At 41.0% G+C, this 14,317-nt stretch overlaps 1 protein-coding gene across 1 annotated transcript in view; it reads right to left on the reverse strand.

Annotated features, from left to right (window-relative positions):
* LOC138764487 (regulation of nuclear pre-mRNA domain-containing protein 2-like) overlaps positions 1–14,317 on the reverse strand; it is an 85,719-nt gene that overhangs the window by 22,061 nt on the left and 49,341 nt on the right. The window contains 4 exon segments of the mRNA XM_069940474.1: positions 1,750–1,876; positions 3,762–3,814; positions 10,906–11,006; positions 12,509–12,638. Of these exon segments, the coding sequence (XP_069796575.1) occupies positions 1,750–1,876; positions 3,762–3,814; positions 10,906–11,006; positions 12,509–12,638 (411 nt within the window).

A 14,317-nucleotide genomic window follows, 5' to 3' on the forward strand; every position in this document is an offset into this window, starting at 1 on the left:
TACAAACTTTGGATGGGGGGGGAGGGGGGGATTAATTTTAGCCTTTCGGACGATGCAGTGACAGTTAAATATTTTCAAAGAATGTGACTGAAAATGAAGTAAAGTGGTTTAAGGTCTATAAATTCATGCAGGTGAAGATTGTAGGGGTAATGGTTCCAGTATTAGCATGTAATACTCCATTTAGAATGTAACATTCATTAAAATCTTTAACTTTGTCCAGCACCCCTTGCAGAAATTAGGCCCTAGCGAGGAAGCACAGTACAGTGTTTTTTTTAAACTGTTAATTCTTAATGCCGATACATTAGTTAGGCATTGGAAGAGCAGGTGTCAAGCAACCGGAAAATATACTTATCCTGCATCCATAGGAGCTGGATACCAGGGGTTTTAGTAGGCAGTACGTGAGGCATTAGTTAATCTCTGAACATAAATTACTTGATGTGGAAAAAGTGGGTGGGTTTGTCAGTTTGCAGATGGCATTAAAATAGGTGGAGTGAAGAGGGCTACCAAAACAGACACGAGTAGAGAAATGGCAGATGAAATTTAAACCAGACAAATACAAGTTGAGAGAGGTCAAATGTAAGGGAAATTTGCATAGTTAATGGCAGCACTCTTAAAAACATGGATATACAGAGGGATCTGGGAGTCCAGGTCTATACCTGATTGAAAGTAGCCATGTAAGTTGATTGAGTGGTGAAGGTGTGAGGTATGCTTGGCCTCATTGGGTGGGGGCATTGAGCCATGGAAGTCAATGATACAAACTATGGCCAGGCCATACTCTAGCCATCCCCTGACAGGAAAGCAGTGGAGCTTTGGAAAGGATACAAGGATGCTGTCTGGATGGTTATGAATTATGGGGAGAGGTTGGACCAGTACTTCTCAACCTTTTATTTCCACTCACATACCACTTTAAGTGATCCCTTACTAACCACAGAGCACCTATGGCATAGGATGCCATCAATGGAGTCTCCCACCACCCCTCATCGACATGATCTATCGGGATCGTTGTCTGAAGACAGTGCGCAGAATCATTAAGGACCCCTTCCACCCCGCACGCAGCATCATTCAGCTGCTCTTGTTGGGGAAGAGATGCAGGAGGATCAGAGCCAGCACCACCAGGCTGAGGAACAGCTTCTTCCCATGGGCAGTGAGAACGCTGGATAACTAAAGGAACCACTCACACTGACACTCCGAGACTCTCATTTACACAAAACAACATTTATTTATTTTTACAGATGTCCTTCTTGTCCTGCATTTGTATATTATTTGTCTGTAAGGGAGTCATATCTGGTTGTGGCCCTGTATGTTTTGCACCAAGGGCTTGAGAACTTTGTTTTGTCGGGCTGAACTTGTACAATCAGATGACAATAAAATCGATCTTTTTGCCTCAGGGTAAAAAGGGTCAAATACCAGGGATGTGCGTTTAAGTGGGGGGAAGGAAGTTTCCAGAAGACGCATGCACAGGGCAGATATTTTTACCTAGAGCAGTAAGAACCTGGAACGGCATGCCAGTATTGGTGAAAGCAGATACAATTTGAAAGATGTAAGAACCTTCTCGATGAAGGCGATGGAAGGATATCTATTGAGAGCAAGCAGCTGAGTTTTAGCTTAATTTGGATGTTTTGGGCCAAAGGGGCAGTTTCTCTGCTGCCCGGTTCTACATTTGATGTTGCTAAATCCCTCTCAACATTCTGCAAAACGTTCAAAAGATTATACAAACTCTTTACATACAATTCACTGAAAGTGACGCACCTTTCAGTCGCTTCAAAGTCTCTGTGCTGCATACATCCACACGGAGGGCTCCAAGCTGTTTCTCTTTGAACTCACGTTCATCCTCAGCTTGTTTGTACGACCCCAGCTGATCAATCAGTGCCGTAGGCTGCCATGGAAGACACGAGCATAAAGTCAATTTCGAAGAAATTGTGATTAAACTCCCAGAGTTTCATAGATCCTTCCCAGGGGCCATTCACAAGCTGGGACACACACACACAGTGCAAATGTAGCAGGGCAAATGAAATACATGCAAAGAATTCCCAAGTTTAAAGGTAAATTTTTGAAGGAGGGCTGACTAATCATATTTTCTTCAATCTTTAAGATGGGACTCGGTGGGAACATTCCATTAACTAAATCACTCATTGGGTGGCACAGTTAGTATAGCAGTTAGTGCAACGCTGTTACAGTACCAGCGACCGGGGTTTGAATCTGCCGCTGTCTCTAAGAAGTTTCCACATTCTCCCTGTGTCTGTTTTGAGTTTACTCCAGGTGCTCCAGTTTCCACCCTCCCTTCCAAACATATGTAGGTTAATTGGGTGGCACAGGCTTATAGGCCAGAAGGGCCTGTTATCGTGCAGTATGTCTAAATTTAAAAAAATTAAATTCAAGACTGACATCGGGAAATGGCTCACAATTTTCTCAGTTCAGATAGGGAGGAATCACACGAGAATGGCCCCATTTTTTTCAGACAATGACTTGCCTGCTCTCTCTGTGCATGCACAAGATCGCAGAAACATTTTGGAAGAACAGGGAGTTCTCCCCAGTGCTCAACATCACTAGAAAACGAGGTTTGTCTCCTGGCATACAGACTGGTAAATCAATTCCTTCGTTAGAAAGAGCAGCTTCAACAGCTTTCTTGCTCATTGCTTATGTAGTTTACCTCATTTGAAAATGACCAGAGAGTCTGATCCCTAATAACTACACTTTCTATTTTAAATTAGATGTTTAGAACTTCCTGAGGATCATGAAGCAGGCTCCAAAGCCACATGACAGGCAGATAAGAGCACAAAGAAATTAGAGTAAGTGTCGGTCCTCTGACCTTTCAAGCCCTTCCTGGTATTTAACATGCTGAACTACGCTGGCCTCAACTCTTCATTTCTCCATAACCCTCTGTTCCTCAAATCTATCAAATATTTATCCACCTCCATTTTAAATGCTTCTAATTATTCAACTTTAATCATTCACGAGGGAAAATAATTCAAAATGATTCACCATCCTCTGCAACAAAAAAACATCGATCTACATAGGGTGGCATGCTTAGTGTAGCGGTTAGTGCAACGCTGTTCCAGCACTAGTAACTGGGGCTCGAATCTGGTGCTGTCTGCAAGGAGTTTGTACTTTCTTCCCCATGTTTGTGTGGGCTCTTTTCCCCCATGTTTGTGTGGGCTCTTCCCACCCCCCCCATCATGTGCTCCGGTTTCCTCCCACCCTTCAAGAACCTAACCGGGGCTGTAGTCAATTGGGTGGCACGGGCTCATGGGCCAAAAGGGTCTGTTACCGTGCTACATGCCTAAAATTTAAATACCTCTGCTTGTATTGATTGGCCCTTTATCTTGCTATTCCGTCCCCTTGTTCAAAACATTCAACATCTACCTTGTCAAGCCCTCTTAATGTGCCGTGTTTGAAGATGGTCACCTTTCATAAAGTAAAATCCCCATTGCACTGCCTCCAATATTACTACACATTTTGTTTCCAGGTAAGAGGACCAAAATTGTGTGCAGTATTCCAGATGAATCCTCACCAAAACTGTACAATTGCAACAAAACCTCCCATTTTTAAAAACTTCGACCCCATTGCAATGAAGGCTAAAACACCACTTGGCATCTCAACTACTTTGAGCAGCCAGTCAGTATTTTTTGCAAGTTGTACTCAAACACCTAATCCCTCTATGTACGTCTTCAGTGTAACCTCAGACAAGAAGTGTATCTGTAAAATCCAAATCTCAGCAACTGCAGTGATGGGAAGGAGAAAAATAAAATGTAAGCACTCACCCTGAATTCAGCAAGTATCTTGGATTTCACAACAACTCTTGCTTTGTTGCTCACTGGTGGGGGTGGGGGAAGGGAAAAAACAGATGCCATCAGCTCCGTATGCAGCAACCTTAATGGAGCACAGATATACACTGCCGTTACTAAACATTAATATATGCAGCAGGGTTATCTTCAGTAAAAATCATTAATAATCAAAAAGCAGAGAAGGTCATAGAACTCTGCAATGAAGAAGTGAAAAGGGATTGAGCTCAGGTTTGATTTTCTTTGCCTTGCAACCCAGTTGTTGTGTTTCAATTATACCTAAACCAGTGTCCTGTTTATGTACCTGATGAACCTATGTGCTTGCAAATGCTCTCAGAGATAAACCTCCTGGGCCAAAGTGTGTGGAGCTGAAAGTGCCCCGCAATTGGCCCCAGTAGATTCTCATGGACCCAGATCCATGCTACCAATAAGCTGCAGGAAACTGCTGAAGTTGTCCAGGTGAAAACTCATTCTGATACCATCTTCTACAACTTCCCCTCCCCCATGCAGAATACCCCATCAACCAATTTCCATAGGAATAAACCACCCAATGCCACCTCAATCCCAAATCTCAAAGGAGTATCCTACCCATTCTTTTGCTGATACATGCCGGTTGGAGAGGGATCTGTAAACTGCCAGATTTTGGAAATAGATGCAAGCTGACAGAGATGAAGCAGAGACTCCATATTGTACATAACCTTTCTCTTGCTACACACGAGTCATATAAGATGTGCAGTACTTTCTTTAGGTTAAAATGTAGGGCAAAAGGAGTCCAGGATCAGCAGAGATTTCTTGACAAAGAAAACCATTAGATAGGCGAAAGTGACACAGCACTGATCTGAATAATCCATAAATCTTCCACAGCTTGGTGTTTAATTAATTAAGTATAATTATGCATATTTCAGTGCTGGACAAAACTGCATTGTAATGGAAGAACAAGGTCCATAGTAATCTACACATTCTGAAATGGAACTCACTGTCAGCCTCTAGTAAATTGGACCAGCAAAAGTAGATTGAACACCACCAATTATTCAAAGTTTTATTAAGTGATCAATTTTGATTACAGCTTCTCTCCTGCCAGAAATTTGATCCATACCTGTTTTCACTTTTGTAAAGTCAGTTGTCTTTCGTCCCACTAAAATGAATGGAAACAAGTGAAAAGTAGTGAATTTTCTGCCTGCTTAGTTGAAGCCTTCTTGTAACTTTTATTTGCCCTCAAGGGAAGTGGTAGCTACCAAAAGCATTCTGCATTAAAACATCTGGTCCCAGTCAACGATCTTCACTGGTAAGGAACAACCCAAAACCACCCCGCCTCTCAGATCAAACTCCTATCTGACATTTCCTATCAGTTTAAATGAAAATCACATCCCAGAAGACATGCAAAGGCTGAACAGATTGTCTCCGCTTGAGATGAAGTGCTTTGTTGTTGCTCAGTACCCCTATGACAGATTAATAAACTGTAGACATGAGGCTGTTCCCCCTCAGACTATGATCTAAAAATGTATGTTATTGGGCACCAACGGTGCAGAAAGTAAACTTTCAGACCACATAAACATGTTCTACCCCAAGAAAACTGCTCTATTTTCATTTTCAGAAATCTTAGTTTGTTTTAAAAAAACATGCACACCACACACACACACAGTCCTCGTGCAGCAGATGCTATGCCCCCAGAACATAGCATGGCCTGAAAAAGACAGTCCTAAAGAACATAAGAAATAGGAGCAGGAATTGACCATCCGGCCCATCGAGCCTGCTCCGCCATTCAATGTGATCATGGCTGATCTGATGATTAGCTCATCTCCACCGACCTGCCTTAATTCCCCGACTATGTAAAAATCTATCCAACCTTGTCTTAAATATATTTACTGAGGTCACCTCCACTGCTTCAGTGGTCAGTGACCACCCTCTGGGGAAAGCAGTTCCTCCTCATCTCCGTCCTAAATCTACTCCCCTGAATCTTGAGGCCATGTTCCCTTGTTTGGTCTCCCCCGCCAATGGGAACAACTTTCCTGCCTCTATTTTATCTATGCCCTTCAGAACTTTCTACATTTCTATAAAATCCCCACTCATTCTTCTAGATTCCAATGAGCCCAGTCCCAGGTGACACTCTTTCCCCTTATAAGCCAACCCCTTCATTTGGAATTAACCTGGTGAACCTCCTCTGCACTGCCTCCAAAGCCAGTCCTTCCTTTCTTAAGTAAGGAGACCAGAACTGCATGCAGTTCTCCAGATGCAGCCTCACCAGTACCTTGTACAGTTGCAGCATAACCTCCCTGCTCCTAAATTCAATCCTCTAGCAAATGGCCAAAATTCCATTTTCCTTATAAATATCCATCCAAAATTTACTACTCTGAATCTAGCCTGCTGTACCTGCAAACAATCTTTTGCGATTCATGCCCAAGCCCTCCCAAGTCCTGCAGCGTGCTGCAGTCACCTGCCATTTAAATAATAATCTGATCTTCCATTCTTCCTTCCAAAGTGGACGACCTCACATTTACCAACATTCTACTCCATCTGCCAGGCCCATGCCCACTCATTTAACCTATCTACATTTCCCAGCAGACTCTGTATACCTCTGCACAATTTGCTTTTCCACTCAATTTAGCGTCATCAGCAAGCTTAGGTACACTACTACACGGTCCCCTCTTCCAGATCATTTGTGTATGCCAAGAACAGAAAAGTAAACAATGGTTATGCAACCAAGTTGCAAGTGAGGAGGAAAAATGCAATCCTCACGGTGTAATTACACACACAAGCGTTGTAAGTGCTCTCCAGGTCAACAGAGTTGATGAAGGTCGGACCAGAAGAATGACTTCTGAGGTGGGCAGGTGCTGAATGACCATTCACTTGCCAGAATCAACATCTCAAGCATTACTGAAACAGCTGGTCACCCTGGTGTGTCAACCACAACTGTTTCAGTCAAAATTTCACACGTGCAGTTCAGGGTGACAAATACAAAGATGGCGGTATTACGACAACTGAAGGACTTTGTAACTTGCAGAGAAGCGTTCACAGAAACTGGATGTGCACTTTGATTTTTCCAAAATTAACAGTTATCAGAACAGACATCAGTGAATATCACAGTACAAATACTCAACAAGCACAAGCATCATTTGTTTTTTTTAAAAGTTCATACATTCTTGGGTGGATCACAATTCAATTATCTGCATCATGCTTCCTCACCTTTCAACAACACAGCATAAATCGTGCGGAGAATCTTTGTATATAAATAATTTGGATCATGGAATAGATGGCTTTGTGTCTATTTTTGCAGATGATACCAAAATAGGTGGTGGTGCTGAGGATACCAAAAGAGAGACTTGGAGAGATTAGGAGAATGGGCAAAGAGGAGGCAGATGAAACACAATGTTAGAAAGTGTGCAGTCATACACCTTTGTAGAAGAAGTTAAAGGGCAGACTATTATTTAGATGGAGAGAAAATTCAAAATTCTGAGATGCAAAAAGACTTGGGTGTCCTTGTGCAGTATACCCTAAAGGTTGACCTCCAGGTTGAAGAAGCTGAATGCAATGCTGGCATTCATTTCTAGAGGGATAGCATTCAGGAGCAGGGATGAGACTCTATAAAGCACTGGAAAGACCTCACTTGGAGATTGCGTACAGTTGTTTTTTGGCATCATATTTGAGATACGATGTGCTGGCATTGGAGAGGGTTCAGAGCGGATTTACTAGAATGATACCATGAATGAAAGGGTTAGTATATGAGGAAAGATTGTTGGCTGTTGGACTGTACTCCTTGGAGTACAGAAGGATGGGGGGGGACCTCATAAAGGCATTTTGAAAGCTGAAAGACCTGGACGGAGTAGATGTGGTGAGGATGTTTCCCACAGAAGGGGAGTCTGGGACAAGAGGGTTTAACTTCAAGATAAAAGGGTATTAATTTAAAACAGATATGCAGAAAATTTTATTTAGTCAGAAGGTTAAGTCGGTGGAACAGGTGGCCAGATCATTGGGTGTAATTAAGGAAGGGATTGAGATTTGAGATTTGATTCATCAGGGCATCAAGAGTTACAGGGAATGGGGCTGAGTAGGAGGGTGGATCAGCTCACGACTAGAAATGCGGAGCGGACTCGATGGGCCAACTTCTGCTCCTATATCTTACGAACTTGTAATATATTGGCCAGATAACAGCACCAATTTTTCTGGTACCTTGCTTTGAGGATTGTATCTGAGCTTGTCTCCACATTCTGTTCATCTAAAGAGTTTCAACTAACCAGACATACAAACATCCGTGGCTGATTGAATAACAATTGTCATGTTAATAAATTTGCTCTGATGCACTTTTGTCAGGTCTCATTCTTCTTTGTTCAGCATTTTGACATGCTCAGCAACTTATTTAAGTAGAACAGTGCGAAATGCACATCATCCAAAACATTGTCCAGAGTAAGCAGGTCAAGTCAGCATCAATCTGCAACTGCATTGCCAATAGCTGGTTTTTTTTGCCATAGTTTTATTTAAAGGAGTTTGATGAGAGCCCAACTTCAGGATTGAAGGGCACCCACTTAAAAGAGATTCAGGGTATCAAAGGTTATGGGGAGATCGCAGATTGGGGCTGAGTGGGAGCTCATGATGAAATGGCGGAGCAGAGTCCATAGCCTACTGTATCTTATGGTCTTAAAGACTAGGACACCAGAAGAGTACTACTCCTTTCTTTGTATTGTCCATCATAAACCTTGAGCAAAGAAATTGCCATTTCAGCACCAGCTACAAGTTGAATCTTCAGCCAAAAAGCAAGGATAAATTTGATCCACTTTTCCCTAAAACTTCAGTGTGCAAGCTGCTCAAATCCCAGGCCAAGAACCGGCACTGGAAGAGTGAAGCCACAAGTTTGAAGAAGCACTTTTTTCCCCCGCATTTACTAAAGCATCAAAACCAAGCACCGTCAAGTCTAAAACTGAACAAGCATTTGGAAAGAAATCAGCACTGAACAGAAACAACACTACTGTTTCTGGATCAGTGAGTCAACAGATCTTTTACAATTATAGTGACTCTATGAAGAGAAAAAAAAAGAGTTAATGACTCACTTGCTATCTCCATTGATGCTGCCCAAGTATTTCTAGCACATTTTTTTAACTATTAGATTTTCAGGATCTGCAGTTTTATTGCTTTTGGATTCATTTATAAGTATCTCTGATTGCGATTAGTTGAAAATTTAAGCACACGATAATAAATTGTGAAAATGGTTTCATGATTTTCTTGTACACCTAGACATTTTTCTTCCAGAATCGGATTTATAAGTTATAGTCCAAGTAGTCATCGTGATTGAACCAGTTATCTCTTTGTTAATTCTGCAGCTTTCTTGCAATGATTAACTCTTCACATTCTACCATCCACCAGCATTTTCCAATTTCCTGCGACCCAGCTAGAGTGATTTAGGGGAATTTTGCTTTTATACAATTCTATTTGTAAGTAGAACAATGTTATACTGAACATTTGGTGGTTGTCTACACAATCCAACCTCACAACTGAGGTTAAAAAAATAATTAAAAAAACACAAATTCTTATTTATATTCACTTATTTATTGGGACCTCTAACATAAACACCATATATAGCGGCGTAAAAGGCGACTGGTATACAAGATGACCTCAGAATTTCAACTTAAAATGTTGGTTTTGAGCTATACTTGCTGTATAAGACTACCCCAAGTTTGGTACTTGCCACTGAGAACTTACTGCCCCAATAGTCCTTTACCAACTATCCCACTGACCAGTGGAGTGATGCTGTCATGTTATTTTAAAAGCAAACTACCGACTAAATATCATAAAAATATGATATTTTTATTTTAAAATAAGCCTATACAGAGCCAACGGCAGACAGACTGGGCGGATGGACCCCGCAGGGGAGCGCTAAGACTTCTCTGTTCATCAGCTGCTGCAAATGGCGAATGGTGTATGCTGTTGGCTTCATTTGTTGTGCTGTTATTTTAAGGCATGTTAGACAGGTTTATCATACATTGTTATTGTTTTAATATAACATTACTATTAATTCAGCTTCCCAAACGCAAGTTTCAATAGAAAAATTTTTAGTTGCAGGACCACAGGAGTTATGCAAGTGTTTTATGCTGTTCTCCATCGCCACGGGGGACATTCTAAACCATTGGGTATTAAGGCTCGGATATTATACTTGGGGTATAAGATGACCCCTGGTTTGGGGGTGAAAATTTTATGGTACAAATGCCATCAAATACGCCAACATACACAGTAATCATTTTCCAAAATATTTAATGAAGGTTGAGTGAAAAGCAGACTGGAAGAAAAAGAGTTGAAATCACACAAGTGTAAAAAGTCTTTGGAGGATGTGAGTTCTAAATGAGATTTTTAAAAGAAAACCATGTTATCTAGGCAGCTGAAGATACTGTTACCAATGGCGGGGAAGGGAAAGGATGAGAGTGATAGCATTCAAAGGTACATGCACTTTGAAGAATCAAGAATTTGACTCTGAAGGAATAAAAAGCATTAATGCGCCAGAAGGATGAAGTTGGAGTGGAGGCAGACAGTATTAGGGAGTAAGGAGTCCCTAAACAATATCGCTGTCACTGCCATCTTCTGATCTTTGATAATGTATCTGCTTTATCGTCTCCTTAGTAAGTGCTGTGAAGAGTTAGCAATATCCTTGAGTATATCACAAACTTCAAACTGCTAACTGAGCAAGTCCAACAAATTCCAAAATTGATTCAAAGTTTCACAAGGAGGGTGATATTTTAGAATTCTACTCAGCATTGCTAAAAGGTGGGCCATCCAGATCTAACACCCTCCAGAATGCGCTACCTCATGGGAAAAGCATGAAAAACATGCATTTATTATAAAAAACTCAATTGGCAATTCAAGGGTAATGCAAAGCTTCCAACAAAGTGATCAACTAGCTGCTGGTTGTCCCATAAGAATGGAAGTCATTCATATCCTCCATGGTCATAGAGCTATCTTGTCTGAAATATGAATCATTACACAAAAGGATGGAACAAAGACTAACTAAAGTAACCAAAGAGAAGGTCCACCAGAAGAGACTCCAATAACTGGAGAGTTCTGCTGTTTGGGTAAATTTTATTTGCTTAAAAAATAAAATGACAAATATCTTAATATGCAGTTTTTACACAAATTGCCTTACCAAGAGCAGCACGAAGGTCAACAATCAATTCCTCAGGGTAGACAGTCCTTTGCTCCCATATTGTAAATATCCGATCCACTGATTTGCGGATGGAAGGATCCCTAACAAAGCCAAAAATTAAACAAACATTTGTGACTTTGTGCTAGTTTAGAATTCAAGTTCTTTTATGTTTCAATCTAGTATTATTGATGTATGGAGATTTTAAAATCTGAATGATAAAGAATTCTCTTTTTTCCCCTGAGGTTCACCATACACACCTCCCATCACTCTCTCTGGGAGAACCAACTTACAGAGTATATGCAAAAACACAACGCTGGAGAAATTCAGCAAGTCAACAGTGGACTTTATAATAGCAACGATAAATATACAGAGCCAACGTTTTGGGGTTGAGCCCTTCATCAAGATCAGACTTGATGAAGGGCTCAAGCACGAAATGTCAATTATCTGTCTTTAAATTTGCTACATAAAGAACTCTGACCTGCTTTTAAGTCAGTCACAGCGTCTGCAGACTTCCATGTTTTACTCATAAAGAGTACATGTGCATTTTTGAAATATTCTAAAACAATGAAAAATATTCAAAAACTATTAAAATTAATGTTTAAAAAAATTAAAACTGAATCCACATCACGAGAAAACACAAACAATTAAATGTATTTAAAACACATTTAAATTAAGATTAAACCATTCAATTAATTAATTTGAATCTTGCCCAAATAATTCACATACTTTCAACATCTACGTTTTTCATAAAACAGAAAGAAGGCAAAGGTTCCATTATTGCCACGTAATACTACATTTAGAAGGTAACATACATGAAATTCTTTTGTCTACCATAAGGCAGAGTGAGTCTCCTCTTTGTCCAGTGCCCCTCACAGTAACCTGCAGCACCTGGTGTTCCTCGGCAGACTCCCCTTCAGGTACTGACCAGGCCTGACCCTGCTTAGCTTCCGAGATCAGGCGTATTCAACAAGCTAATAGGTGCTGTAGTTGGCATTTCCCTGCTGAACCCAATGTTGGTCTGCAGTTCAAGTTTCAGGCAGTGAGGACCTCAGGAAGTTCAAGACTTTCACGTTCTCATGAAAGATCCTCAAAAGTAATTCTGATTTTCAATCCAACGTTAACACCTCCATCCCGCCCCCCACCCCAACCAAATAGAAGCAGTTCACTGCTGTTGCAGTCAGAAGACGGTACAGCCACAGGATGCTGAGGCAGAAGTGTACCCCTGAGTTCAAAGCCAGTGGCAGTATTATGGAGAGAGGCAAAAGTATAATAAAGGAAGAGAAGTCCAAGCAAAAAGTTTGTGGTTCTTGGGCTAATAAATATCCATTTAAACGTGTTGGAAAATGAGCAGATAGAAGATCCCAATTATTAAAATGCTCATTAACATGACATGTTTAGACTTGCATAAATAAAGATGACATGGGTGGAAACCTGGAGTGTGATGAGAACCTCCAGCCAAAGTCAAGAGATGAGAGGTAACTGAAAAAGCAAGAAAAACATTCTACGACAAAATAAGTCGGAAAGTCACACAGCGCAAGCATTGAAAATGAACGGCAAGCAAATATTAAATCTCATAAAAAATACTCGAAAAATCTTCACTTACCTCACCAACGTGCCTGCTTCAAGCAGAACTTCCGAAAAAGCATCTCGAAATATAATTGCATTTTTCCTTTTGCAATTCTGAATCACGTCATTGGCAACGTAGAAAAGATTTAATCGATGAGGGACTGAAGCTAAAAAAGGAAAACCAGAAAGCTTTATTAATTTGTGACAGTACTCCAAAAATAGGATTTTCCAATTTACTAAAATTAAACATTCACACAGTACAACATCAGCTGCAAATTACACATGAATGGTATGTGATTGCTGAGTAATTTCATCTTTCACACTCACAAAAGCCATTAGCTTAGGCTGAAAGCACAAATCTTTAGATCTATTATGAGTTCAAGGCTTGTAATTGGCCAAAAAAAAAAACAACACACACATTTCCAAGAGCATCTGACTGTTTCTGCTCCCAGTTCAGAATCTAAATCTGATTGTGGTTTAAGATAAAGCATGAATTATTCTGAGGAATTAAAGTGTTGACCTGACCGTTTGCACTTGATTCATCCTGAATATTATTTTTCTTAGTTAGGCACAACAAACTTAGAGGTGTTTATCATATTAGAACTTTATTTCTAGATTGAGTCATTTATTCCCCTGAAGGAAGGCCAATTTTCCTAAATAGTCAGATCAATTTATTTGGGATAAATGGCCAATATTTTCATGGAGGGATTAGAGTAGTGGTTCTCAACCTTTTTTTGCCCCAAACTTCCTTTCAACCTCAGTAATCCCTTTAGGTGTTCTGTGGTTAGTAAAGGATTACTTTAGGTCACCCATGTCAAACTTTGGCCCGCGATATAATTATATTTGGCCCGCAAGATCATTTCAAAAATGTATTAGAGGTGGCCCGCTGGCCGTCGCGCCAGTATAGCGCATGCACAGTAATACAACAAATCCCAGAATGCATTGGCGTCAGCCCGCTAATCGCCCCCACCTCCTCTGTTTACGTTGCAGGGTCTCACCGTGGACTCTGGTTTTGGGGCCTGGCCGGTGTCAAGGGAAGCCAAGGCCGCTTCCCAGCGCCCGGAACCGGAGGCCTCGGGCCTGACCTCGCCAGGACCGTTGCCCACTCCCCCTCCCTGCCGCTGGCCGATCTGCGACTCAAGGTGACGAGGCCGCTGATCCGCCGAGATGCCGCCCTGCAGCGAGAGCCGATGCCCCCGCACTGTCGTTGTCCAACCCGATCGCCCGCAAACCCCGCCCTCCCGCACACAGGCCTGAGTAAGTATTATGAACTTTAATCTCAGGATAAAACGATCTTCCAATAGTTTCATGTCACAGTGATAAATATATTCCTGGTTAAAAGTGGTCCTGAACCTGGATACAAGCTCATTAGGCATAAAACTTGAAAAGTGTGTAAATCAAAGGATATCTGTACCAATGGAAAAAGGGCATGGCAAATAACCCTGCTAGAGTTCATGCCCACAATCAGTCACCCATTTGATTGTTTCAGGAATCACGTTATTCTCCCACATTCTCAATAGCCCTCAGATTTTACTATTCGACAGCACACTAGCAACATTTGACAAATCCTCTATAGAGAAATATTATTTATTGAATATTTTATTTCTCATTTGTTAATGCTTCTGGAAAGAGTTTATCCAAAACTATTATTAAACATTTATTTTAATAAGAAAAAGTTTAACATTACATATGTTGAAAGAAGAGAAAACATGCAGATGTTGTTGAAAATTTTCAATAAATATTTAGTTCGGCCCTCGACTTAGTCCAAGTTTTTAATTTTGGCCCTCCGTGAATTTGAGTTTGACACCCCTGCTAGGTGGTATGTGAGTTGGAAATAGAAGGCTGA

Source organism: Narcine bancroftii, chromosome 5, assembly GCF_036971445.1.
Source record: "Narcine bancroftii isolate sNarBan1 chromosome 5, sNarBan1.hap1, whole genome shotgun sequence".
In the NCBI taxonomy this organism is placed as follows: domain Eukaryota; kingdom Metazoa; phylum Chordata; class Chondrichthyes; order Torpediniformes; family Narcinidae; genus Narcine; species Narcine bancroftii.